At 53.2% G+C, this 27707-nt stretch overlaps 2 protein-coding genes across 10 annotated transcripts; both read left to right on the top strand.

The window, feature by feature from the left end:
- The first annotated feature begins 2906 nt into the window (after positions 1 to 2906).
- Positions 2907 to 8121, top strand: LOC102220998. 2 transcript variants are annotated; one of them, XM_023327213.1, is made up of 18 exons: positions 2907 to 3285; positions 3356 to 3495; positions 3719 to 3805; positions 3879 to 4029; positions 4104 to 4265; positions 4344 to 4453; positions 4528 to 4636; positions 4703 to 4731; positions 5082 to 5173; positions 5260 to 5374; positions 5448 to 5618; positions 5715 to 5785; positions 5860 to 6027; positions 6411 to 6529; positions 6609 to 6813; positions 6950 to 7154; positions 7225 to 7283; positions 7710 to 8121. In XM_023327213.1, the coding sequence occupies exons 1-18, from the start codon at positions 3153 to 3155 to the stop codon at positions 7987 to 7989; spliced, it is 2406 nt and encodes an 801-aa protein (XP_023182981.1). In that variant the 5' UTR covers positions 2907 to 3152; the 3' UTR covers positions 7990 to 8121. The 2 variants fall into 2 exon arrangements, with proteins under 2 accessions (XP_023182981.1, XP_023182982.1); XM_023327214.1 differs by having other exon boundaries at positions 2908 to 3285; positions 6950 to 7148.
- Positions 8122 to 8256: 135 nt separating this feature from the next.
- Positions 8257 to 27671, top strand: ubr2 (ubiquitin protein ligase E3 component n-recognin 2). Of its 8 annotated transcripts, XM_023327207.1 has the most exons (47): positions 8258 to 8878; positions 10103 to 10374; positions 11372 to 11450; positions 11511 to 11624; positions 11700 to 11830; positions 13408 to 13546; positions 13663 to 13725; positions 13800 to 13920; positions 13986 to 14093; positions 14162 to 14250; positions 14682 to 14780; positions 14858 to 14956; positions 15551 to 15714; positions 15786 to 15885; positions 15955 to 16083; positions 17178 to 17361; positions 17438 to 17499; positions 17979 to 18089; positions 18159 to 18224; positions 18313 to 18429; positions 18534 to 18594; positions 18702 to 18826; positions 18900 to 18952; positions 19033 to 19135; positions 19223 to 19271; positions 20721 to 20875; positions 21042 to 21144; positions 21222 to 21331; positions 21411 to 21491; positions 21592 to 21770; positions 21866 to 22074; positions 22153 to 22246; positions 22325 to 22486; positions 22559 to 22647; positions 22716 to 22776; positions 22833 to 23002; positions 23108 to 23163; positions 23239 to 23335; positions 23546 to 23619; positions 23688 to 23826; positions 23901 to 23991; positions 24071 to 24201; positions 24274 to 24382; positions 24906 to 25040; positions 25684 to 25854; positions 25941 to 26042; positions 26974 to 27671. In XM_023327207.1, exons 1-47 carry the CDS (start codon positions 8801 to 8803, stop codon positions 27113 to 27115), a joined length of 5376 nt encoding a protein of 1791 aa, XP_023182975.1. In that variant the 5' UTR covers positions 8258 to 8800; the 3' UTR covers positions 27116 to 27671. The 8 variants fall into 8 exon arrangements, with proteins under 8 accessions (XP_023182973.1, XP_023182975.1, XP_023182977.1 ...); XM_023327205.1 differs by having other exon boundaries at positions 8257 to 8878; positions 11372 to 11624; XM_023327206.1 differs by having other exon boundaries at positions 8259 to 8878; positions 11372 to 11624; positions 22854 to 23002.
- The last annotated feature ends 36 nt before the right edge of the window (positions 27672 to 27707 follow it).

Below are 27707 nucleotides of genomic sequence, written 5' to 3'. Positions count from 1 at the left end.
AATGACTCCAGTGTAAAGCGCTTTGAGTGGTCAAAATTACAGGAAAACTGCTAGACAAGTTCAGTCCATTTACCATTTGAGCACAACGAGTTTTGCTTGCCATTCTTTGGCGTCAACTTTATTTGACGATGTAAGACGTGTTCCTATTGGTTAGCGCTGACTAATGCGGATGACGAACGATGTAAGACGTGTTCCTATTGGTTAGCGCTGACTAATGCGGATGACGATCGATGTTAAACGTGTTCCTATTGGTTAGCGCTGACTAATGCGGATGACGATCGATGTTAGACGTGTTGCTATTGGTTAGCGCTGACTAAAGAGGATGACGATCGATGTTAGACGTGTTCCTATTGGTTAGCACTGACTAATGCGGATGACGAACGATGTAAGACGTGTTCCTATTGGTTAGCGCTGACTAATGCGGATGACGATCGATGTTAGACGTGTTGCTATTGGTTAGCGCTGACTAATGCGGATGACGAACGATGTAAGACGTGTTCCTATTGGTTAGCGCTGACTAATGCGGATGACGAACGATGTAAGAAGTGTTGCTATTGGTTAGCGCTGACTGAAGAGGATGACGAACGATGTAAGACGTGTTCCTATTGGTTAGCGCTGACTAAAGAGAATGACTCCGACTCCCTGGATCTCAGAACTCTGTCCCGAACTGCAGGGCTTCGGTGACGGGACACAGAATGTGACTGAATGGTTAGTAATCTTCACAAAACAACACCGTTTGGCAGCTACTAAAGTGTCCATCCTTTTTTTCAAAGAAGAAATCTTACACAAGTTATGACGACAGTCACATATTTTGTCTGCCGTGATCCCCAGTAGCATATCCTGCTAGCTAATGTTAGCACTAGGTAAAGTGCATAAACTAGGCTTAATTTTCAGGCGTAATATTCGCCTGTCTTTATGTTAAATTCGTTAACCAGCGCACCTTTGTTGAGTTGCGAGTTGTTTTTTTTTACTGTTAATTGGTGTGTACAGTATGTGTCTTGCATTTAGTTTTATTTCGATTTATATTTAATTTCCTGAGATATCGGCAATTTATTTTCAATTAAAACTCTTAAAAAGATTTTAGGGCTTATTGGGTTTTGATTATGTTGTGTAGCTAAATATGATCACTTGTTTATTTCTGTTTTTCAGGTTTGCGTCATAAAACTTCTTGATGCGTTTCTGAGCCATGATTGAGATGCTGTATGATGTTCAACCAGGACAGGTTGAACCCCCTGAGACCTTCCTGAGGGTAAATGACCTTTCCCTTGGATCCAAACACCTGGACCTGCTGACCGCTACCGTCCATCGGTCAGCCGGATCGTCACAGCGTTGACTAACTTTTTATTTACAGTAAATTAGGATCTGGAAACCGGAGGACCAGACATGCAAAAATCTACCTGCAGACTTTAACGCTGCAGTGATCCTGCACTGAGCCGAGCCGCTGCTCTTCTCCTCCACAGTGACGAGTTTTCATCACCAGTAAAGACAAACAAGTCTGACATCTGAGTAACTGCTGGGAAGTTTATTAAATATTCACTGTTCATTTTGTTATCCTGTTGGTACTTACAATAAAATGTAATCTCTTTTGTAATATTCTGCCCAATAGGAACATGTCTTACATCGTTCGTCATTCATTCGCACATTTATACACTGATACGCAATTTGGGGTTAAGTGCTTTGCCCAGAGGCACATCGACATGTGGCAGGAGGAAGCTGGAACTGAACCTACAACCTTCCGATCGCAAGACAGTCCCCATTGAACCAAAACAGGAGCATCAAAAAAAACTTAGACTAAAAACTTAGTCCCAACCAAAAAATTCTGACATGCCAAATTAAAGTTTATGTTCTGTAATTAAATCTGGAGAGACTCAGACGGAGAAAGAAAGCGATTAGAAAAGTTTATTGACATTAATGAATTAAAGTTCTTTGGCGCTCGAGCTCCAGCTGAGGACATCGAGCTGTGATCTGCAAAAAGCTCGGATGAGCATTCCTGATGCTGATTAGGAATGTCATCCCCGGGACCCGACTCTGGTGGTGGAGGTCGGTGAAGGATGCGAGCCTGGAGAGCCTGGAGAGTGAAGGTGGAGAACGGGCGGAGGTGGGTTGAGCGCGGCTGGAAAGCGGAAGATGCCATGGACGGAGGTTTTTATCAACTGGGGCTTGGTCGGTGATTGAACGTGGCGTGGTCCGGCGTTGATAGGTGGTCGATGGATGATGCGGGTTTGGCTAAAGAGTCTTCCAGTTTGAATTTATGTCTAGGGTTCATATAACTTTTTCACTTCTTCAAACAAAAATGAGTGATTTGAATAAAAAAAAGCTTTTTAAACAATTTTTTTTGTTTAAAAAAAATTACAATTCAAAAAGTTTTGACCAGATTCATTTTTTTAATTTAAATTTCCTTTTTCCAAATCCCAAAGTTTTGATTACAATTCTATTTTTTTTGATTGAATAATTGTGAAACAAATTTAACTCCATAAAAAAGGCTTAATAACCTAATAACTTAAGGAGCCAGGCAGTTGGACCATTACACGTCATTTACCCAGAATGCATTGCAGTGTGAAAAACATGGCGACATTCCTGTGAAAATATTAACATTTAAAAAACTAAATAACCTACAGCATTATTACTGATAAATATTTCCCAAATAAAGTGGATTGTTACAACTAATCCCTTTAACCACAAACATTTCCAAATAAGTTGATAATTAAATTCATTAAAAAATGTCCGTATGCTGATAAAGATCCTGCACACGCAGCAACACTGCGGCTCAGTTTAACCACCTACCAATCCATAAATCCCCTGCTGCTCCTGCGGCAGGAGACAGCAGCAAAGGTCATCATTACATCACAGTATGACATCATAGATGGCTAATGACATCATGAGTGACATCGTCAGTTCCTCTCCTTCCAGAGAGAGGAACTGACCTGAGCTGCTTCAGGACCAGTGAAGCAGCTCAGGTCCTGCTGTCCCCTGGTTTCTGCCCGAGCGTCTCAGAGACGTTGTCCCCGCCCTGCCGTCCGTCCTCCACCCTCTGATAAGACCAAACCTTTGAGCCGATGATAAGCAGCAGCCGACCCGTCGGACCTCGGCCCAGAGACGAGCGGAGGAACGACCGGCAGGACAGGAGGAGACTTGACTGGTAACCAGGCGGAATGGACACAACTGGCAGAACCGGGACCATCCATGTCCATCAGCAGGTTGGTCCATCTAGACTGGTCCGGTCCGAGTCTCGGTGGAGGTCGTATTCTCGGAGGCGCCGGAAGCAGCGAAGCAGCCTGTTGACAGGTGAGCTCAGGTGAGTTGGGTTTGTCATGCCTGAGGACCGGCTGGTAGACGTTTCTGTCCTCATGTCCAGGTGTTCACCTGGAGGCCAGGTACACAGGTCTGGCAGAGGAAGACGAGACTGACACGACTACCAAACTCCAGAAGCACCTGGACAAAAAACTGCTGGACCACTTCAGACATCTGGCAGCCAGCAACCAGGACACCGACCAGGTGAGACCGACCAGCTGAGACCGACCAGCTGAGACCGACCAACTGAGACCGACCAGGTGAGACCGACCAACTGAGACCGACCAGGTCAGACCGACCAGCTGAGACCGACCAGCTGAGACCGACCAACTGAGACCGACCAGCTGAGACCGACCAGCTGAGACCGACCAACTGAGACCGACCAGGTGAGACCGACCAGGTGTTCAGGTTGTGTCTCTGTGCTCAGGTGGACCTCCAGTTTCTGGATGAGGTGATCTCAGGCGGCGCCGACCCAAACTGCTCAGACAGATACGGACAGACCATCCTTCATGAGGTCACAGCTGGTGGATTGGTTTACCTGTCTGCAGTACTGAGCTGTGCAGCTGAACCCAGGTGTGTTTCCTCAGGTGTCCAGAGCATGGAGCGTAGATGTGATGCGGTTCTTTTTGGACCGCGGATCAGACCCTCTGGGCTCGGATCGGTTCGGAGTCACACCGCTGCACGTGGCCTCTGCCCTGGACTACGAGGACATGGTCCAGTTCCTCCTGGACCGGGAAGGTCGGTGGGTCCAGGTAGAGGGGGGGGTTCTGGTGCCGAAGGTCCGGTACCAGCTCTGTGTGTTCTGTTGTCAGCCGATCCGAGCGCCCGGACTCTTCTGGACCAGCAGACCCCTCTTCACTATGCCGCCAAGAACGACGCAGTCCGATCCATCAAGCTGCTGCTGCGCGCCGGCGCCGCCATCGGCTGCACCGACTACAAGCAGCGGACGCCGCTGCAGCTCGCAGCCAGCATAGGTGATCATTACATCACAGTATGACATCATAGATAGCTAACGACATCATGAGTGACATCATCAGTTCCTCTCCTTCCAGAGCGCAGTGAAGCAGCTCAGGTCCTGCTGGAGCTTGGAGCGAGCGCTGGGGTGAAGGACTCTGACGGACAGATGTGCATCTCTGCTCTGATTGGTCGGATGAGTCATGTGGTAACTAAGCCCTGCCCCCTTACACAGAGCTCTGATTGGTCTGGGGTTGCTCAGGTAACTTGTGTTGTGTTCAGGCTCAGGAGGCGCTCCGTCAGTTCCACGTGACGGACAGAGTGACCAGACAGGAGTATTTCTACCTGAACCTGCTGGAACCAGAGGCTGGCACACCTGGGGACCCATCAGGTAGCAGAGCCTCCCCTCTGTCAGGTGGGACTCAGACCACCAGACTAAAGACTGTCTCTGTTGCAGGTGCAGGAATCAGTGAACCAACCACCCCAGTAAGTAGACCAGACTCTGAGATTATAGATTACAGATAACCTGGGATTTTGGTAGGAGTTCGTCCCTCAGTTTTCAGGTTCGATTCCCTCTTTGTCTGCCTTTGCCATTGTGTCCTTGGGCAACACTCTTCACCCTCCTGGCCAGCTGGTGGTGATAGAGGGCCCAGCAGGGTGCATGGCGGCCTACAGGTGTAGGACAATCACAAGGATCCGGAGAAGGCCACTAGGGAGGGAGGTGTCAGGATCCCCACAGTCCATCCTCAGAGGACACCGTCCAGAAGGAATGGTTCTGGATGGTTCTGGTTTTAGATCTGGTTCTAGGTCTCAATAACATCTGATGTCGTCATCAGCTGCAGGTTGTGGTTCTGGAGGGGAAACTGGACCTCATCATGAATCCCGTCTTTCTCAAGCTCATTGAGATCAAATGGAAACTGTATGGCAGGTGAGCTCTTTCCGATAGACTTTACCTGGATCGCTGCTGTCTCTCATTGGCTGGTGGGTGTGACATCATGACTCTGCTTGTGGCAGGTTGGGGGCGTGGATTCTCCTTGTCCTCAACTTCCTGCTCAATGTTTGTTGGACGACTGTGGCCATTTCTATGTCTGTCTGCCAAGACTCACCTGATCGCTACACCTTTCCCCAGGTGAGCTGTCTGTGCCTCCCACCTGTCTGAGTCTCACCTGTGTGGCGCTAACCGGTCTCACCTGTCTGTCCAGGACTGGTGGCGTGTTCTGCTGGTGGTGCTGGCGCTCCTGCTGACCCTGGAGGAGGTGTTCAGGGAGATCCAGGACATTGTGTTGTCGAGGAGGAAGCTCCACCTGCGACGGAGGTGGATGGAGCGGCGTTTCCAGGACGACCTGCGCTGCTCACATCCCATGTGGCCTCAAGTAGGAGACATGATGTCACTCTGACTCTGCAGGTTGATCACAGGAAGAAGCTGTGCTAAGTGGAGCGGTCCTGGCTCCGTGGTGTCTGTGTTTCAGGAGAGACAGTATCTTCTGAATCAGACCAGGAGGATCCACAGGATGAGGGGCAACTACAGCCGGGACCGCTGGTACCAACACACACACACACACACACCTGGTTTCTCTCAGTAGGATTCATTCAGGTGTTCCTACCTGCTCTCAGGAATGTCTTTGATTGGCTGGTCTACTCTCTGCTGACGGCTTCCTTCTGCGCTCACTTGGCCGACGTGTTGCAGCCATCCGTCCTCCTGCACACACTCAGTCTGCGCCTCTTCTCCATGTCCATCATCTTCCTCTGGCTGCGACTCATGAAGCATGTCCGAGCCTTCAGGTACAAAGCTCTAGCTGGAAGACCGGCTTCAGAACCGCTCTGTCTGGGGTCGGTCCTACAGTTCTCCTTCCTCATGTTGAAGTCTTCCAACAAGCCACCAGCATCTGCAGCTCCAGTTGGAGCTTTGGGGGATGGAGGCACAAGCTAGTCCAGTTAGCCACTGGTGTCCTGAACATCCAGATGAGTGGATCCTTCCAAGGTTTCTGAGGAACTTGCTGAGGATGTTTTAGAGCCATGTGAATCAGGTAGACCGGTGTCGACCACATGCAGGACACCCAAACTGTCCCAGAACAGCGTCCATATTGGTTCTGCTTGGTCCAGCCTGTCAGATGAAGCATGTTTAATGTGTAGCAGAGCTGATGCTGAGCCGTGCTGCTCTGCAGGTTAATGGGGCCCTTCATCGTCATGCTGGGGAACATCGTCGGGGATGTGATGTGCTTCCTGTTCCTGTATGCTGAGATCTTCATCCCCTACGCCTGCAGCTTCTGGATCATATTCGGAGGTCAGAACATCAGTGGGTCCGACTTTGTGAAGGTTCTGAGTTCAGCTCTGCTCTGACAGAAACTGTGTTGTGTTCTCAGGAACGCCCTCCGTTCCCAGCATGCAGTCTGTCTCAGGTCTACTCTACAGCCTTTACCGGATCACTCTGGTGGACGAGTACGAGTACGCTGCCATGGTAACTGTGGACAACATCATGGCTCCTCTACTGTGTGGAACATTCCTGGCAGCGTCCTCCATCTTGTGTATCAACCTCCTGATTGCACTACTAACTGACACCTTCCAGAGGTCAGAGGTCACACCTCGACTGGTCTCAACATACGGACTGTAACCTAAATGACCTGAAAAGACATTTAAACCAACACCATAAAAGCTATCGACTGACTTGCTATTGATTGATTGATTGATTGATTGGTGGTTTCAGGGTGCATGATAACTCCCGGGCTAATGCCGTGATGCAGCAGGCCGCCGTCATCCTGCAGGTGGAAGACTCCATGCCCCGCCTCCATCATTTCTATGACAACCAGTACATCTCCAAGCACTGCTCTCCACTGGGCGAGGCCTGCGATAACGTCTCAGTGAGCTCCTGTTACCACCATGAGTTTGGACAGGTCACAGGACAGGTGAGGGTGGGTATCCGTACATTTCCTACTTCATGTCCCTCCTTCCCGGGGCATGATGGGATGGCTTGTCCTGCAGGAGACTCTGGACCAGTTCCTGGTCCTTCAGAGGGAAGTGGAGGCAGCCAGCAGATCAAGGTGAGAACTGTCATGGTTTGAGTTTTTCTGTGTATTAATTTTGAGTTTCCTCTGTTTCTGAGTCTCCATGTTGTCCTGTCTCCCCTTGATTAGTTCCCAGGTGTGTCTTGTTCCCTGATTACCTCCTGTGTATTTAGTGTCACCTGTGTCTCTGTGTCTTTGTCGGGTCCTTGTTGTGTGTTGTCGTATGTCCTGTTGCTACCAGTGCTGAGCCTCTGCCTTCCGCTCTGCTGTGCTGCCAGGATTTTGGACTGTTTTTGTTTGCACCTTGTTCTCAACCTTAAATCACCATAATCATTTCATCCTGGGTCTGCTGCGTCTGGCTCACCATTCACACCACCGCACTTCATGACAAGAACACCAGGACACACAGAACAGGTCAGTGCTAAACTAAACAGCAAGTCTGACCTCCAGTCTCTCTGGCAGGTTCCCAATAGAACAACACCAGCAGAACCAACAGCTTCAGGTCCAGGAGAACCATGAGCTTCAAAACCTCTCCATCCAAGAGTCTCAGACAGCTCAGAAACAGAAGCTTCAGGGACCAAAAAAACATCACAACCAGAGCCAGGAGAGCCTAGAGAGACAGAACCAGCAGGTCCAAGATCCCAAGAACCTGCAACAGGAACTCCAGGCCGTTCAGGCAGAGCTGAAGGAGCTTCGATCTCTGGTCCAGCAGCTGGTCCAGATCAGGAATGACTTTGTTTGAGACCAGCTTGAACCTGGTATCTAGTCTATGACCTGATGAACCACGAAGGTCCATGTGGACTTACTGACTGAAATGTTCTTGATTTCAAATGAAAAATAAAGACCGAATGAAGACAATGCCACATAATGAGTTTTGAAGTTTCATTTATGAGGTAATACTTCAGCTGAATAGGGGAATCATTTGTTGATGCGCCAGCTGATCAAAACTTAAATCCAAGCTGCAGTTAAAATGATTTTATTTTCCTCAATATCATCAAAAATCTAAGGCAGAACAAAAAAAAGCAGCATTAAAAACGGATCTGCTGGTTTAAACAGAGATCAAAGACAAAAACATACTAGCTTAAAGCGGTCAGCAAAAAGTAGACCTGCCTCATCACCCACTCACTAAAGTCACCAGGTGATCAGCAGCTGATCTACAATCACTACCAACACCACGTGATCAGAGCTAGCCGTCCACAACAGCCACCATGACGTCAGTGGCCTTCAGCTGGCTCTGATGTTTCTCCTGAAAGGTTCTGGTCCAGTCCAGAAGGCTGTGGTTCTGGTCCGTTTCCAGTGGTTCTGGTGCTATGATGATTTATTTTTGGAATATTTCATCAGTAAGTGCCTTAATTTATGTCATAAAAACATAAAAACATTTTCTCAGTTTCTTTGTTTTTTTTTTTAAAACCAATCAATCTATAAATCAACAAATGAGCCACGCCCCATTTGACATAAGCTCCGCCCTAATGTGGCCAAATTTGGCCGAAGTTCCTCCCCCACCGTAACAGTTTCCGCTTCCGGATGTTTTCGAGCAGAGAGAAGGAGCCAAGATGGCGGAGCCTTCCAGAGATCCTCCGTCCGCTCTGAGCGCTGACTTCATGAGCTTCTCCCCCGGAGACACCGCCTCGGTGAGTGGCTCCGGAGGCTGCGGGTCCGTCCGGCGCGGTCCGTCCTGCGGGGCGGCCCGCCGGACCCAGGCCGCCTCTGAGGCTCCTGTTTCGGCTTAATCTCCGCGGAGCTAACGGCGCTAGCGCCGCTTCTCCTGGAGGAACACCTGTAGCCACAGCTGGCGGCTGTCAGCTCCAGCTGTTCTTCCCGGTAGCAGCGGCGGGGCTTCTTACTCTCATTCTGGGTTCTGGGGAGTTCTGGGTCGGTTCTGGCGGGCTGTGGGTCGTTGGACAGCTGGTGACGTCACGCCAGGTTAACAAACATGATCAGGTGTGGCCCATTGCACCTGTGGACCAGATGACAGTTGCCATGGAAACAGCTGAGGATGATGGCGAGCTGCGTGGCTGTGGACGCCTTCCTCTAGACACCCCGCAGGGTGCCGAGGGTCGCTGGTTCGATTCCCAGGCTGAGGCTCTGGGTGTGGAGGAGTCCTTGAGGCCGACCTGGGTCAAAGGTCAGGTCAGGTCGGACCCCCTGACCCTGGCGGCAACTATGGGGTCTAAGATTGAGGTTGCAGGTTTGAAGCCGGCCAGTAATGACCTTAGAGCGGCGGCTGGATCCGGGTCAGCGTTCCAGATTACTGCTGGAACACGGAACCGCATCCGGACTCGGACCCAGAGAAGAAGGTTCTGGATACCTGGACAGAAGAGAAGTAGGTTCATACCAGGAGAGGGAGAGCGATTAGGTGATGGCAGCATCATGTCAGCCGCCTCCAGGAAGGAAGCAGACAATCAGAACACAGAGCAGGTGAAGCTGCCATGGAGAGAAAAGAACAGGAAACCAAAGGTTAAAATGACGGCAAACGGTGCAAACTGGAGAGTAGTAGAAGAAGAAAGGGAGGAGGAGTGGCCAGTTTGTCCTGCAGCAGCCGGTAGCATCATGACTACAGGAGGAGCTCAGGATGACCCCGGCCAGCAGGTCAGGAAAGTTTTAATACGGGAAATATTCAGGGTGAACTGGGACTGAAGGATCCGCCTCCCATTCTACTCCTGGACCCAACAGAACCAGTTTGAAGTGGGGTTAGGGTTATTGATTATAGATTGTAATCTGGATTAACAGGGAACCGATGAAGGTAATCTGGATGTGTTTTCCATCAGAACCGTTTCTGTTCTGGATCAGCTGCAGGTTTTATCCGGTTCTTTCTGGCAGTAACCTGATTGACCTCTGACCTTCCTCCTCCTCAGCGCTGGCTGGCGTGTGCCGACCTGCAGCAGGAGGTGTACCGCCACCTGGCTGAGTACGTGCCCCGCGTCCTGTGCCAGGGGGGCGGCGTGGCGGAGCAGCGGGAGGAGCAGCGGGAGGAGCTGGCCCTCCAGCTGCTGCTCCTCGCCCCCCTGGAGTGGCTCCTGCTGGGGGGGGAGCCAGCGGCCGGCCTGGCGCTGCTGCAGCAGGGCGGGGGGGCGGCGGCGCTCTGTGGACACGTCTTCAAGGTGGGGGAGCCCACCTACTCCTGCAGGTAAGTCACCTGACCTGTTCATGGAGAAACAATATCAATAATTTCCATTGGCATGATTTATCAGTTCTCTCTTTCTACCAAAACATGGATGATAAATGTCATCATTCACTTTGTTTTGTTTATTTATTTTGGATATTTAAAATGTCTTCCAGTTCAGTGTTAAATGTTCATCAAAATTTAAATTTGAGAATGTGTTCCTGCATTACTTTGCTATTACCATTATATTCAAAACAGCAATATTATTGTTTATCACAATAACTTCTGGAACAATTTATCGTTCAACAAAATCTGGCCTTCTCTGATAATTCATGCCTCTATTTCTGTGATGTAGGAACAGGAAGAAAAGGTCGTTACTCGGTGAAACTAGCTGCTAACGTTGCTAATGATGCTAACTGAATACACAAACAGGGAAACGCTGCAAACACAGGAAACAGAAGATCAAGAATAAATTATGCAAACGGCAAAAACAGCAAGTATAAAACTGCCACCTGCCTCCACAGGCTGAAGTCCTCCAATCCACTAGGGGGAGCCTGGAGTCGCTAAGATCACCAACGTAAATATGCTGCTGTAATGTTAATGTGAAGAAGAGCCGCGTTTCTGCCTTCCTAAAACTTTCTTCTGCACATCCTGTCTGTACTGAGTCCCCTGATCGACTCCCTCTAGTGGCCTGGAGGACCTCCAGTCTCGCTGGTAGGGACCGGTTTGGACCGGTAGGGACCTGTTTAGTCCATTAGGGACTGGTTTAGTCCAGTAGGGACTGGTATGATCCGGTAGGGACCGGTTTGGTCCGGTAGGGACTGGTAGGTGTAGGAGTCTTTTGGACCCGGTTCTGTGTTTCCCTGGAGGTCAGGTAGAGGTTCTGTTCTCACAGGTTCTGGTTCGCTAGCTGTGAACTGGTTCTTCAGACTGGTATTGGAACAGGATGGCAGCAAAGCCAGTGTTCAGGGATCAGAACCGGGCCGAGGTTCTGACCCACTCTGACCCGGTGTGTCCTCAGGGAGTGTGCGGCCGACCCAACCTGTGTTCTGTGCATGCAGTGCTTCCTGGCCAGCGCCCACTGCCACCATCGCTACCGGGTGAGTCCAACCAGAACCAGAACCATTAGAACCCGGCTGACCGGACCTCTCTGTCCCCAGATGACCACGTCAGGAGGCGGAGGCTTCTGCGACTGTGGAGACGCCGAGGCCTGGAAGACCGGTCCGTCCTGCCAGAACCACACACCTGCCAACCGGAACCGGGAGACCGAGGAGGTGAGACTGCTGCTGGCCCGGTTCTGACCCGCCCTGGCCCAGACTCACAGCTTGTTCCTGCTGACTGTGTTCCAGGACCCGGTCTCTCTGCTGCCCCCTGCTGTGGAGGAAAGGAGCTACAGCATCTTCTCCATCATCCTGCAGTACGCCGTCGACCTGCTGACCTGGGAGCAGGAGGACCAGCTGCCTGCAGGCCTGGAGCCGCCGTAGGTCCCGAACAGGTCAAACCTGGTCACAGTGGTCCGGACTGGACTGAGCTGGGCCTAACTGGTCCAGACTGGGCCAAACCTGAGCTGCTGCTGCTCCAGGGATGGATCAGTCTGGAACAGTTTTTAATGCGAAGATGCTAATCATGCTAAGCTAATAGTTCAGACACTATAACTGAGCAGGTTCAGCTAGCTAACCCTGTTAGCTCCTTGGCTAACAGCTAGCCTCTAAACCAGGGATGCCCAAACATTTTGAAACCAACATCTACGTTTTGTCTGAGATCTGCCCCATGACATGAAGATATAAAAACCGTAAATGAAACTCTTTTGATTTATTTTATATGCAAATATACATCAGATACAGCAGAAATATTAAAGTGATGGAAACCTGATGCAGTTTCTTCCTCAGTGAGATTCTGACACTGGTAGGAGGTTACTGGTTTCACAGTCAGAAACTGGTTACAAACCTGAGGCAGCAGCAGCTGTCAGTCAGTTATGGCAGATCTGAACTTTGACCTCAGTATGAGAAACATCAGACTGCCAGCAGGAACCACAGAGCTCTGTTAGGTTAAAGCACATCTTGTGAAGTTTAGATATTTTTCCTCCAACAGGATCCAGAGGAATCAGCTCAGATGTTGAACTGGATTTGATTTCAATCTCATTTGTGAATGTTGCTCCTCATTTTCAGCAGCGGAGCTAGAAAGGTTGTCATTTTGGACAAAGTCTCACCAACATCAATATTTCCACTAAATAAGAGGCGAAAATTAATCTGATGTTTGATGGAGGAAAATCCTCTCAGACTCTGAGCTCAACGCCAGAGAGCAGCAAGCTGGTTTTTAATATCCAACAATTAATATTAATGATATTAATTTCATATAATTATTGCGGTAGGAGCCATTTGTTTGTTAAATACTAAATGAAATAAATTTGTCCTGTTTGATGTTTGTTGTGGCGTAAACTCACAAAGGAACCAGGTCATTAGTCCAAGTTTGTGGTTTATTGAACGTTCAGAAACTCTGAACGCGGCTGAAACCACCTGAACAGGTGATCCGCTCTAAACCACGACGACCTTTTTGCTCTCTTTGTTGCCGTGGCAACCGCAAGCCGAGCAGAGATTGGGTTGAAAACACAACGTTCGGTCCGTTACGACATCAGGTTTTCAGGCTGGATGTTTATTTAGTGATTATTAATCACAGCGGAGGCTGGTGAGCCGATTTAAACTCCTGCTCTGATGGTCAGTCGGTCTTTGAGTCCGTTTTTGATTTAGCAGAGCCGAAACGCTCAGAGTGGCACAACACCTTGTTGAAACAATAATACCTAGACTATTATTGTTGTTGGGTCATTAATTTGAACACGCCTTGTTGACTTTTTTTGTTCTTTAGTAACAAACGTTTTGGATCTTAGTGAATATTTTGATAAGCGCGTCACAAGAGGACCGGCTGGCCGCTGGGCCTTGGGTCAGGACAGAGAGAAGGCTTGCAGTGCATTGTGGGATTGTTAGCTGCTTCATAAATAAAGTTAGCTTTAGCAGCAGCAGAGTGGCGTGTTGCTGTTCTGAGTGTCTCTTTCCCCTCCAGGCAGCGGAGCGACAGCTACTACTGCATGCTGTTTAATGATGAAGCCCACACCTACGAGCAGGTCATCTACACGCTGCAGAAAGCTGTCAGCTGCAGCCAGAAGGAAGCCGTCAGCTTCGCCACCACCGTGGACAGAGACGTCAGTACAGCACCTGGACTAGTTCTGGTCCGGTCCAGAACCGGGTCTGGGTTTAGATCCAGACGGGTCTCGTAGGTCGGCGTGACCTCTGGTCGTCACCTTCTCTGTCTCTGCAGGGCAGGAAGTCGGTCCGGTTTGGGGACCATCAGTTCTGTGAACAGGCGAAGGCCGTCATTGTGGTGAGCTGCAGACAGCTGTGTGGGCGGAGCCAGAGTTTGTCCCTTACCTCTGACCCCTGACCTCTGCCCCTCAGAGGAGCACCAGCCGGCAGTCCAAGCCCCTGCGGGTCCAGGTGATGCACTCGGCGCTGGTGGCTCATCAGTGCTTCGCTCTGAAGGCGCTCAGCTGGCTGGGCCAGATCATCCAGTACTCTGGTACGTCTCGGCCGCATTACCCACGATGCCCTGGGGCATGGCTTTGCTCACTGTGGCTCTTTCAGATGGCCTGAGGCGGGTCCTGTGCCAGGTGGGGCTGCGACCCGGTCCGGAGGGCGAGAACTCCTCACTGGTGGACCGCTTGATGCTCAACGACTCCAAGATGTGGAAAGGTCAGAGTTCACAGGCTGGGGAGGGCGCCGGGCCTGCCAGGTTCTGATGGTTCTGGCTGTCTGTGCAGGAGCTCGGAACATTTACCACCAGCTGCTCATGAACAGCCTTCTGATGGACCGCAAGTTCAAGAAGCTGTTCGCCATCCGGTTTGCCAAGGTAACCGGACCCGACTGGACTGGACCGGATGGACCGGACCGGACCAGAGGGACTGGACCGGACCGGACCAGATGGACCGGACAGACTTGACCACACTCAGAACTCACCTGACCTGACCCAACCTGGACCGGACCGCCTGCAGAACTGTACCTAGGTTCTGAGTTGAGAAACTGGTCCAGAACCAGGTCCAGGTTTAGATCCAGACCAGTCTCGTAGGTCAGTGTGACCTCTGGTTCTGGTTCTGATCACCACTGAACTGAACCAGTAGAACCGGTTCTGGGTGACCCATGTCATGCTACAGGTCAGAGGTCAGCAGAACCAACTGATGGCAGCCACACTCTGCTGGGCTCTGATTGGTTCCCTGGTAACAGCAGTATGTGTTGGGGGCTGACCTCTGACCTCTGACCCAGAGGTGACCTGTCCCCCTGTAGAACTACAGACGGCTGCAGACAGATTTCATGGAGGACGACCACGACCGCTTGGTGTCGGTGACGGCGCTGTCGGTGCAGCTGTTCACCGTGCCGACCGTGGTGAGTAGCTCTTCTTCTTCTGCTGCCCCAACACCGCTCTCTCTCTGTCCCCCCTGACCCCCGACCCCCGACCCCAGAACTATGAGCGCTTGCAGAGCGACTTCATCAGAGACGACCACGACCGGCAGTTCTCCGTCACTGACCTGTCGGTGCAGATCTTCACTGTTCCCTCGCTGGTGAGTTCCTGGTTCCCCGGTGGTACTGACCCGGTTCTGCTGAGCTGAGGTGGGTTCTGGTCCAACACCGCCAGGAGGGCGGGGTCAGAGGTCAACTGTTCATCTAGAAACTCTGAGTGGAAGACTGGAGGAATGCAGCCTGGACTGGAACCAGTTCACAGTCTGAACCGGCTCACTGGCGCCCTCTAGCGGATCTGCAGTGCATAAATTAACGAAATCGTTTTGAACTTATTAAATAAGTTCACTATGCAAACGACAGAACGTTACTTTGAGGAAACAGTGTTGATTAGTTTTGACTGAATGAGAAATCAATAGGATAATTGATTATCTATTTGCCACCTACTGCAGTGATCAGAAAATTAATAATGTAGAGCATGAAGGCTTCAGAGATCTGTAAATGTTAGTGAGCTGCTATCTGTAGCCTTTAGCCACAGTTAGCTTAGCTGCCGTTAGCGTTAAGGAAGCCGGCTCAGGCGTAGTGAGTCTCAGACGAAGGAGGCGGAGCCTATGCTCACCAGTTCTCACCTGTTGGAGTGCAGCCACCGCTGGCGTCAGGAAGCGGGCCGGTTCAGAAGCGGCTGTGTGTACCTGCAGGCCCGGATGCTGATGGTGGAGGAGAACCTGATGATGACCATCATCAGAACCTTCGTGGATCAGCTTCGCCACCGCGACGCTCAGGGCCGCTTCCAGTTCGACCGCTACACCGCCCAGCAGGCCTTCAAGTTCGGCCGGGTCCAGAGCCTCATCGGAGACCTGAAGTAAGGCCCGGTCTGGCCCGGTACCTGGTATTTTCCCCCCAGGCTCTTCACCGGGTGCGCTGTGTCTGCAGGTACGTCCTGATCTCCCCGCCCCCACAGTGGAGCCAGCAGCTCAGAACCAAGTTTCTGGACGGCTTCGAAGCCTTCCTGGACCTGCTCAGGTGCATGCAGGTAAGCTGCGGCCGGGAGGAGGAGCTGCAGCTGGGGCCCGCTCCTCACTGGACCTGCGTGTCCCTGCAGGGCATGGACCCGGTGGTGAGACAGGTGGGCCAACACATCGAGATGGAGCCGGAGTGGGAGGCGGCCTTCACCCTGCAGATGAAGCTGACGCACATCATCACCATGATGCAGGAGTGGTGCAGCACTGACGTGAGTCGCAGCATGTAGCCGTAGCATGTAGCCGTAGCATGGTGCAGCACTGACGTGAGCCGCAGCATGTAGCCGTAGCATGTAGCCGTAGCATGGTGCAGCACTGACGTGAGCCGCAGCATGTAGCCGTAGCATGTAGCATGGTGCAGCACTGACGTGAGCCGCAGCATGTAGCCGTAGCATGTAGCCGTAGCATGGTGCAGCACTGACGTGAGTCGCAGCATGTAGCCGTAGCATGTAGCATGGTGCAGCACTGACGTGAGCCGCAGCATGTAGCCGTAGCATGTAGCCGTAGCATGGTGCAGCACTGACGTGAGTCGCAGCATGTAGCCGTAGCATGTAGCATGGTGGAGCACTGACGTGAGCCGTAGCATGTAGCCGTAGCATGTAGCCGTAGCATGGTGCAGCACTGACGTGAGTTGCAGCATGTAGCCGTAGCATGTAGCCGTAGCATGGTGCAGCACTGACGTGAGCCGCAGCATGTAGCATGTAGCCGTAGCATGGTGCAGCACTGACGTGAGCCGCAGCATGTAGCATGTAGCCGTAGCATGGTGCAGCACTGACGTGAGCCGCAGCATGTAGCATGTAGCCGTAGCATGGTGCAGCACTGACGTGAGCCGCAGCATGTAGCATGTAGCCGTAGCATGGTGCAGCACTGACATGAGCCGCAGCATGTAGCATGTAGCCGTAGCATGTAACTGTAGCATGGTGCAGCACTGACGTGAGCCACAGCATGTAGCATGTAGGCGTAGCATGGTGCAGCACTGACGTGAGCCGTAGCATGTAGCCGTAGCATGGTGCAGCACTGACGTGAGCCGTAGCATGTAGCATGTAGCCGTAGCATGGTGCAGCACTGACGTGAGCCGTAGCATGTAGCCGTAGCATGGTGCAGCACTGACGTGAGCCGTAGCATGTAGCTGTAGCATGTAGCACAGTGCAGCAGTGACGTGAGCCTGCAGTCCCTGCAGCAACAAGCTGCATGCATTCATCATGTGATGCAGGATGTTGGAGATCTTGGCCAACATTACCTAGTTACTCTGGGGGCGGGGCTTGTGTTACTCAGGTGTTGATCATGTGACCATCTGCGCCCTCAGGAGCACGTTCTGATCGAGGCGTATAAGAAGTGTCTGAGCGCGCTCAGTCAGTGCCAGAGCGACCTGCCGGACGGCGAGCAGCCAATCAGCTTGAGCCTGGCGGGTCACGCCGTGGACACCTTCAGGTACCAGGTGTCCCAGGAGAAGGTGTCCATCCACCTGCCTGTATGCAGGCTGCTAGCAGGTGAGCGGGAGCGACCAGAGGAGCATCACGGTATCTGCAGCTCACCTGATCCTCACCTGGCTGTTTCTCCTCTCAGGACTCCATGTTCTCCTCAGCAGGACCGAGGTGGCGTCACGACTCCCCGAACAGCTGCCCCTGGTCAGTCGACAGGCAACCTCCAGTTGACCTCTGGTTGACCTCTTTTTTGTGCAGCCGGGCGACCTCTGGTGGGCGATCTGTGGTTGACCTCTGGTGGGTGACCTCTGGTGGGCGATCTGTGGTTGACCTCTGGTGGGTGACCTCTGGTGGGCGGCTGGGTGACCTCCTGGCGACCTCTGTTCGGGTGACCTCCAGCCGGGCGACCTCAGGGTGACCTCTGGTGGGCGACCTCCGGGTGACCTCTGGTGGGCAGCTCGGTGACCTCCTGGCGACCTCTGTTCGGGCGACCTCTGTTCGGGTGACCTCCGGCCAGCGGCCGGTCGACCTCTGTTCGGGCGACCTCTGTTCGGGTGACCTCTTGGCGACCTCTGTTCGGGCGACCTCTGTTCGGGTGACCTCTGTTCGGGCGACCTCTGTTTGGGTGACCTCCGGCCAGTCGACCTCCAGGCTCCTGACCAATCACTGCCTCTGTCCACCAGGGGGAGCTCAGCCCTCACCTGCTGATAGAGCTGCCTCTGCGCTGCCTGGTGCTCTGTGCACAGGTGCATGCTGGGATGTGGAGGAGGAATGGCTTCTCTCTGATCAACCAGGTGAGTGTCTGTGATTGGCTGAGAGGCCCAGGTGTGCAGCAACAGCGGCTGATGCTTCCTGTGTTCCAGATCTACTACTATCACAACGTCAAGTGCAGAGTGGAGATGTTCGACAAGGACCTGGCCATGCTGCAGGTACGCTGGTTCTGGTTGGTCCTGCTTGGGTCAGCTCTGGTTCTGTTCTGGTTCTGGTTGGGTCTGGTAACGGCTGCTGTTTCTCCAGGTCGGCGCCTCCATGATGGATCCGAATCACTTCCTGATGATCGTTCTGAGCCGCTTCGAACTCTTCCACACCTTCAGCGCCGCCGACCTGCGGAGGAGATACAGGGAGGCCAACAAGGTCAGAACTGGGTCAGAACCCAGAACCGGGTCAGGTTGGAGATGGGCGATATGGACATATAATTCTCTGATGTTCTGACCCGGTTCTGTGTGCTCTGTGTGCAGGACCTGGCCCAACAGAACACGCTGATAGAGGAGATGCTGCATCTCGTCATCATGGTGGTAGGTGAGTCCGACAGGTGAGCTGACCTCCGGCTGACCTGCAGCAGGTGAGCTGACCTCCGGCTGACCTGCAGCAGGTGAGCTGACCTCCGACGTGTCCCGGTCCTCCAGGTGAGCGCTACGTTCCGGGTGTCGGCCAGGTGGAGCCGCTGGATGAGGTCAGGAGGGAGATCCTCCACCAGCTGTGCATCAGACCCATGGCTCACAGCGAGCTGGTCAAGGGTCTGCCTGAGAACGTAAGACACAGCCGTTACCATGGTTACCTGGCTGCTCACCTGGCTGCTCACCTGGCTGCATGGTGTTTTTCAGGGCAACAAAGAGACGGGTCTGGAGAGAGTCATTGACAGCATTGCATCATTCAGGTCAGTCTGTGTTTGTTGGCCTTCCGCCTTAAACATGTCCACCTTAACAGCGGTCAGCAGCAGGTGTGTTGTGTTGACAGGAAGCCAGGTGTGACGGGGCGGGGCCTGTATGAGCTGCGTCCTGAGTGGTCCAGACACTTCGACCTCTACTTCCATCACTACAGCCGGGCGGATCAGTCCAAGGTAACCGGGTCGGAACCGGTCGGGCTTCGGCGGCTTGTTACGGGTTGTCATGGTTATGGGTTGTCATGGTTACGGATTGCGTTTCAGGCAGAGGAGGCTCAGAGGAAGCTGAGGAGACAGAACGGCGAGGACACAGGTGAGCAGCGGTTCCTGTCATAGGTCAGGGGTCACCAACCTGAGGCCGGGGGCCGCTTCATGGTCCAGAGCAACACGAAGGGCAGGACATGAATTATTTTGGCTTTATCACAATCAGACATGTACGATTACATCCTGGTCTTACTAATGCAGCCATCAGTGGTGATTTAGTTCACCGTTTTAACTTTGATTCCCTGCTGGAGCTTTTCTGATTCTGAATGACCCAGAATGACGGTTTGATTGTTGCGGCAGCTGCAGCTGTGAGACCTTGAGATTTTCCTTTAAATAAAAAAAAGAAAAGAATAGTTATAGTCCAACCCTCTTCACTATTAACAAAACTGTGTAGAAAAAAATGTATTTTGTGCCAAAACATCGTGTACTTCTGTGGGGGTCAAAGGGCACGCCGAAGCCTAAATCTTATTGGTCAGTTTGCTTTTGTTAATCTGGCGGCTTGGCGTTTCTCTGTGAGCTGAAGAGGAATGGCTGGAGTTCGATCCTCTCGTGGTTCTAAGATTCAGCCTGAGCTTTTTACCGTGTGCGGTTCTGGCGGGTCGCTGGGTCATGAGCTGTTTTTTGAGTAGCTGACAGCTCACCTGGTGGCTGACATCAGCAGAAGTCAGAAAAAATGTCCGACAGATCTGAGGGCAGCACTAAACTATCGCCGCACCGGACCTGCCAGAGCACAACCGGCTGTCCAGGCCACCAGCTCAACCCTAAATTTACCCAGCGGACATTTTTTCTCGGTACAATCGATGCTAAATGAAAGACGTGAGAGCGAAGCCGACCCTGTGACCTCAGAGAGACGAGGCTGCTGGTCACAGCTTCACACGTCCAGAGGACAGAAGGTGAAGCAACAATGTTTGCTTTTGGGAAATGTTTCAACTAGATTAAATGGTTTAACTCGCAGTCTGAGTTGCTCAGAAAGAGCGGACGTCAGAACCAGCGACCCGTCAGAACCGCACCCGTTAAAACGCTCCGCCGGGTCCAAACCACTTCTTAGAACTATAGGAGGTTCAAACTCCACTCGTTCATTTTTAGCTCACAGAGAAACGCCAAGCCGCCAGATTAACAAAAGCAAACTGACCAATAAGATTTAGGCTTCGGCGTGCCCTTTGACCCCCACAGACCCGCTGCATACAAGATGTTTTGGCACAAAAGATCTTTTTTTCTACAGTTCTGTTAACAGTGAAGCCGGTTGGATAATACAAATTCAGAAATTATTCTGCCCTGCAGGTACCAGAGTGGGTCCAGCCGTCAGCTGCAGGCGCTGCGCCGAACTCTGACCTTTAACCCTTTTAGCTATAAAGCAACTTATTTTAAACATCTTTTTAATTTACTTTAAAAAAACAACAAATGTTATTAATTTTTTGGCAGCTCCTTGTCTCTGTACGAGATACAGAGCCGTCATAGACTCACCTGGTCACCATGGTAACCTGTGTGTGTGTTGCAGCCCTGCCCCCGCCCCGGCCGCCCCCCCTCTGCCCGCCGTTCGCCAGCCTGGTCAACCTGCTGCAGAGCGACGTGCTGCTGGCACTAGAGGGCGCCGTGCTGCAGTGGGCAGGAGAGCCCAGCGGAGGAGGCTGGACCGAGTCCATGCTGCAGAGGGTGGGTTCTGGTTCTGGGTCTGATTCTGGACCTGATTCTGGGTCTGGTTCTGAGTCTGGTTCTGGTTCTGGACCCGATTCTGGGTCTGGTTCTGGACCCGATTCTGGGTCTGGTTCTGGACCTGGGTCTGGGTCTGGTGTTGATCCAGTTCTCCCTCTCCCTACAGGTGCTGCACCTGGTTGCCATGGCGCTGCTGGAGGAGCAGCAGCAGCTGGAGAGCAGCGGCGGAGACGAAGACGTCTCCTTCACCTTCAGCAGCAAGATCACACGTCGGTACCTGAGCTCAGCTCACCTGGTGTGCAGGTGAGGAGCAGCCGGTCTGACTGTGATTCACCTGTGTGTTCAGGTCCAGGTGAGGCTCCCAGCACCTCTGGAAGCATCCTGGCTCTGCTGGAGAACCTGCAGAGCGCCCCTCACCTGGAGGTCCACAAGGACATGATCACCTGGATCCTCAAGGTAGTTGCAGCTGCAGGTGTAGCTGCTCCAGTGGCCTGACTGGTTCCCAGTGAGTTAGACGTGGTGTGTTGGTGTGCAGATGGTGGGAAACATCAAAACCACGAGGGAGCGAACGTCTGGCTCCAGCGTCAGCGTCAGCCATGGCCGCCGCCCAGAGGAGGTGAGTCCTTCACTTCCCGTCTGTCTGACCTGCCCTCTGCTCTGATTGGATGGCTTCCTGTCTGACCCGCCCTCTGCTCTGATTGGACGGCTTCCTGCAGACGGTGAGGGACAAGGACAAGGCGGAGAGGAAGCGGAAGGCGGAGATGGCGCGGCTCCGCAGGGAGAAGGTCATGGCCCAGATGTCTGAGATGCAGAAACATTTCATCAATGAGAACAAGGAGCTGTTCCAGCAGAGCATGGAGGAGCTGGAGGCGGCCGCCGCCACCGCCGAGCACAGGTACACCTGGAGGCACAGCTGGAGGCACAGCTGGAGGCACAGCTCTGTATACTGGTTTTTCTCTGTCTCCACCGTGTTCTCCTTTTCGCTCCCAGTCCTCCCAGTTCGGAGCCCACCTGTGCCGCTCAGATCTGCGTGGGCCCCAGGCGGGTGGGCGGGGCCGAGCGCCGCCAGCTGGTCACCTGCATCCTGTGTCAAGAGGTGCAGGAGGTCAGAGGTCACGGCAGAGCCATGGTGCTGGCAGCCTTCATCCAGAGATCCACCGTGCTGTCCAAGAACCGCAGTCGCTGCGTCTCCGACCCAGGTGGGCGGAGCTTAGCCGCGGCGTCCAGCCGCTTGTTCCCCGATTGGTCGGCGCTGACGACTCGTCTCTCTGTTGTAGAACGCCTCGACCCGCTCTTCGTGCACCCTGACCTCTCGGTGGGCGTCCACACCGCCAGCTGTGGACACATCATGCATGCCACCTGCTGGCAGAGGTGACCCCCTGCAGCCACGTCGTCCCATCGGCAGCCAGCTGGCCTGACCCCACCTGACCCCTACCTGTGTGTGCTCAGGTACTTTGAGGCGGTGCAGCAGAAGGAGCAGAGGCGGCAGCAGCGGCTCAGAGGTCACACCAGCTACGACGTGGAGAACGGGGAGTTCCTGTGTCCGCTGTGCGAATGTCTGAGCAACACCGTCATCCCCCTGCTGCCTCACGCCTCCTCACCTGACCGCAGGTAGTGCCCACACTCAGGTACAGGTGTGACGTGCCGCGCTGCCGGAGCTTCCTGACGGTTGTTTGTCCTCAGCGTGGAGCATTTGTGTCTGGAGACCTGGCTGAAGAGAACCAATCAGCAAGCAGCAGCACTAGACTCCACCCACAGGAAGCAGTCACACGGTCAGTCACCTGCCGGGGGGCGGGGCTATCAGCCGGCGTTCAGGTGTTCAAGTGGGTGTCTGTTGCAGGTGCGGCCCAGCAGGCGGAGCCAGCGGTTCCTGACAGGTTCGGGGTCGGCTTTGTGCCACAGTGAGTCCCAACGCCTGGGGGGCGGGGCTGAGCGGTACTGCTGATGATGTCAGCAGCGATATCACTTCCTCCCTCAGGAATCCGTTCTCCAGCGGCGTCGGTGAGATGATCAACACCTTCAGCATGTCGGCCTACAAGGTCGGCCTCAAGGTCAACCCCAACGAGCAGGACCCCCGAGTCCCGGTGCTGAGCTGGTCCACCTGCGCCTACACCATGCAGAGCATAGGTACGCTCTCACCTGGCAGGTTGGCCTACAGGTCATCTGCTGACTCGTTACCTGGCAGGTAACCCCGGGTCAGGAGTGATTTAGTTTCCTGTCTTTTCGTTGCAGAGCGCCTCCTGATGGATGAGAAGAAGCCGTTGTTTGGAAGCTTACCTTGTCGACAGGTGAGAGCGCCTCCTGGTATTATGCCTTCAGCCTTAGGGTGACCTCTGACCTCTGCCTGACCTGTTGTGTTTCAGAATGACTGTCTGAGTTCTCTGACCCGGTTCAGTTCAGCCTGCTGGACCACTGCTCCAATCAGAACCGTTCAGAACCATTTCATCAGGCTGCTGTCAGGTACACACACTACACAGTACACACACACACTACACACACTACACAGTACACACACACACACTACACAGTACACACACACTACACACACTACACAGTACACACACACACTACACACACTACACAGTACACACACACACACACACAGTACACACACACACACTACACACACACACTACACACCACACACTAACTGGTTTCTGTCTGGTCCAGTTCTGGTTCTGGTTCCGGACTCCCAGCTGGAGGACCCTCCCTGCATCCTGGATGTGGACATGTTCCACCTGCTGGTGAGTCCCGGTAGTGTCCAGGTGACCCCCAGGTGACCCCCAGGTGACCCCTGCCCTCCTGTCTGCAGGTGTACAGCGTCTTGTCCTCCAGCTCCCTGCACAGTCTGGACCAATCAGGACAAAGCTCTGTGGATTCAGCTCACCTTCACCTGCTTCACCTGGTCACTGTGGCTCACCTGGTTCAGGTTCTGCTCACCTTCACAGCCGGTAGGGAAGGACATTCAGACAGAGACGGCTAGTCCCTCGCCTGTTTGTCACTCACCTGTCCCTGTGGTGTCCAGGTGAGCCGAGTATGGATCAGGACGGTGAGGAGTCGGAGGAGGAGCGACTCACCTGTCAGCTGTACGGCAGGCTGAGGGATCACCTGGGCAGGTGTGTGACGGTGGTTCCATCGGGCGTGTGGATGGAGAATGTGATTGGCTGACGAGGCGTGTGTGTGTGCGTTGAGCAGGTGTTTACCTGACGTGTCCTCTGGGTGGCGCCTGTGGAGGTGTGTCAGAGCCGGCGTCCTGCCCTTCCTCCGGACCGCAGCCCTCTTCTTCCACTACATGAACTCTGCGTCGCCCCCTGCTGACCTGCTGGGTGAGAACACCTGCACGCTGCACACCTCCACCTGCGGCAGCTTCACCTGAACCTGTCTGTTATTGGTTGCAGGTACTGGACCTGGCCAGTGGGAGGCGCTGTGTAGCTACCTCAGTCTTCCCTCCAACCTGCTGCTGCTGTACCAGAACCACCGCACACTGCTGGAGCCGCTCATCCACAGGTAACCCACCTGACCACCGGTCCAGGTGAGCTGCCAGGTGCTTCAGATCAAAACCCAACCCTGGGGGGGCAGAAAGAGGAGGAGGAGCTGTGAAGCTGTGCCATGTGTTAGTCACGAACTCTGACCCTGATCCTACCCTCTGCCCCCAGCCAGAGTCCGCAAGGTGATGGAGCGCATGGGGGAGGGGTCTGCTCCCAGTCCGTTATCATTCTGCTCCCAGTCCGCTCCCAGTCCGTTATCATTCTGCTCCCAGTCCGTTTCCAGTCCTGTCCCAGTCTGCTCCCAGTCCGTTATCATTCTTCTCCCAGTCCGCTCCCAGTCCGTTATCATTCTGCTCCCAGTCCGTTTCCAGTCCTGTCCCAGTCTGCTCCCAGTCCGTTTCTGACCAGCCAGGTGATCTGCTGCTGTCCTTCACACCTGGTCTCTGGTTCCTGTTTCCATGGAAACGGATGAAAACATTAGAGAAACAGAAGCCGGAACAACAGCTGACGCAATCCAGCTGAGTGTGTGTGTGTTGCTCCAGGTGGTGCTGCCATCCAGGTGTGGGCCAGGTGCTCCGTGGGGGCGGAGTCTTGGTGCGGTTCCCCAGAGAGTCCAACAGGTTGATCGATCTGCCAGAGGACTACAGCATCCTGATCAACCAGGCCTCCAGCTTCACGTGAGTGCCCCCGACTGACAGGAGGAGAACTGCAGGCTGACTGCACCCCTGACCCTAGCTCCTGACGCTAGCTCCTGACGCTAGCTCCTGACGCTAGCTCCTGACGCTAGCTCCTGACCCTAGCTCCTGACGCTAGCTCCTGACGCTAGCTCCTGACTCTACCTCCTGACCCTAGCTCCTGGCGCTAGCTCCTGACGCTAGCTCCTGACCCTAGCTCCTGACTCTACCTCCTGACCCTAGCTCCTGGCGCTAGCTCCTGACGCTAGCTCCTGACTCTACCTCCTGACTCTACCTCCTGACCCTAGCTCCTGGCGCTAGCTCCTGACGCTAGCTCCTGACTCTACCTCCTGACCCTAGCTCCTGACCCTAGCTCCTGGCGCTAGCTCCTGACCCTAGCTCCTGGCGCTAGCTCCTGACGCTAGCTCCTGACCCTAGCTCCTGACCTTAGCTCCTGACGCTAGCTCCTGACGCTAGCTCCTGACCCTAGCTCCTGACTCTACCTCCTGACCCTAGCTCCTGACCCTAGCTCCTGGCGCTAGCTCCTGACGCTAGCTCCTGACCCTAGCTCCTGACCTTAGCTCCTGACGCTAACCCCTGCCCTGACCTTAGCTCCTGACGCTAGCTCCTGTGTGTCCCTGTGTAGGTGTCCGCGGTCCGGTGGGGATAAGTCTCGCGCCCCCACGCTGTGCCTGGTGTGCGGCTGCATGCTGTGCTCTCAGAGCTACTGCTGCCAGACGGAGGTGGAGGGAGAGGACGTTGGAGCCTGCACTGCCCACACCTTCACCTGTGGAGCGGGCATCGGCCTCTTCCTCAGGTAACACTGCTGCCTCCACGTGGATCACACCCGTTGATTCAGTCTTCGGCGCTGTAACCTGTGTGTGTGTGTGTGTGCGTGTGCAGGGTCAGGGAGAGCCAGGTGTTGTTCGTCGCAGGTAAAACTAAGGGCTGCTTCTATCCCCCGCCGTACCTGGACGACTATGGAGAAACCGACCCTGGTCTCAAGTACGTCCTTTTTACTGCTGTTGCCATGGTGAATCGTGTTATCTGGGCTCCATTGATCAGGGCTTCTGTACTCAGTAGAGTATTTCTCCCGTCCGGAGCATCACAGAGCTGGGTAGGTTTACTCAGAGTTGGTTACCTCTGCTGTCTGGGGCCCAGGCGGGGGACCCATCCACCGCAGGGCTGTTTCACAAAACCAGGGCAGCAGATGAACCGGCCGGCCGGAGTTCATGCTGGAGCCTTATCATGCCGATCAGGAGCCAATAAGTTTTATTACTGATTCCCTTTTCTTATTTCTGTTTGGTCTTTTTTATCACCCTGCATTAAAATATCACCAATTAATTTTGCTCTTGATTCAAGTAGTATCATTTTAAACACAATTGATTTTAAAATGGCCCTTATTTACCGTTACTATTCCATAGTGTTTCTGGAGGCCTTTAATAGACCATTGGTCATAAAGTGGTAAAGGTATGTAATCAGGTGGAGCCGTATTAGTTGTTCATACTTTTGCTTCAGTTCGTCTCCAATAGAGGCGTGTTTGATAGACAGTCCTCCGGCCACTAGGGGGCAGCAGTGTTCAAACTGATCCACATGACTGGGTTGGCACCAGTATTTAAAGGGGAACCACTGGATTAGATTAAAGTTGTAAATTTGAGCAAATGACGGGGAGGATTATAATGTTTGTTTTTATTAAACAAACATTTGGAAATGTAAATACGCATTCAGTCAATCTGCTATTGTTTACTTCCTTTAACTTATCAATAATCGATAAGAGTTTTGGTTTGGTGTGAGGAACGTAGCGTAGCATCAGTGAATCTGTGATCGACCTCATTGGTCTGCTGAATAGATGCTGGTTTGGTCTGAACGGATGAAACCAGGATGGAGCCGAGTCGGGATTATCTGATTATTGATTGGTTTTATTTGTTCCCTGCAGGCGGGGGAACCCGCTCCACCTTTGCTCGGAGCGCTACCAGAAGATCGAGCGTCTGTGGCGACAGCACGGCATTGCTGAGGTCATAGGTCACGCTCAGGAGGCCAATCAGACGCTGGTCGCCATCGACTGGCAGCACCTGTGACCGCGGACTAGCCCCGCCCACTAACGAACCTTTTTGAACCAATCGGCTTGCTGCAGCTGCAGCCTGAGGTCGGAGCAGCTTTCAGGGATTTTCTAGGGTGTTTGGATCCTGACCTTTGACCTCTTACTGTCAACCCTACCCCCTCAGTCCTCCAATCAGAATTCACCTGTTCAGGAATCGTCCTGATTGGCAGGAGGTCAGGTGACCTCTGTCAGGTGTACGTTGCTTTTTGATGGACTGGGTCTCCATGGCAACCCAGGTGAGTAATCAGATTACTCACTGAGACGACATCATGAAGACTTCAGCCAATCGGAAGCCAGAGCCGTGTGAATGCCGTCTCCATGGCAACCAGGTGGACGAGCCGAATCTGATCGGGTTTTATTCACTTCCGCTTTAATGTTTCATTTAACGAGCCGAGCGTGTGACATCACTTCCTGTTGTGTGTTTGAGTTTGGGGAGGTGGAGCGCCAGAACCGGACTGAGTCCGGCTGACACTCCGCCTCGGTAACGTCACTTTAACCTGTAGAACAGAACCAATAAAACGGGTTTTAAAGAACCTCTGAGTCCAGTCACTGACCAAACAACCTGACCA

Source organism: Xiphophorus maculatus, chromosome 22 (assembly GCF_002775205.1).
Source record: "Xiphophorus maculatus strain JP 163 A chromosome 22, X_maculatus-5.0-male, whole genome shotgun sequence".
NCBI lineage: Eukaryota > Metazoa > Chordata > Actinopteri > Cyprinodontiformes > Poeciliidae > Xiphophorus > Xiphophorus maculatus.
Note: the sequence above shows the minus strand (reverse complement) of the source record. Positions and strands in the feature narration are given on the sequence as shown.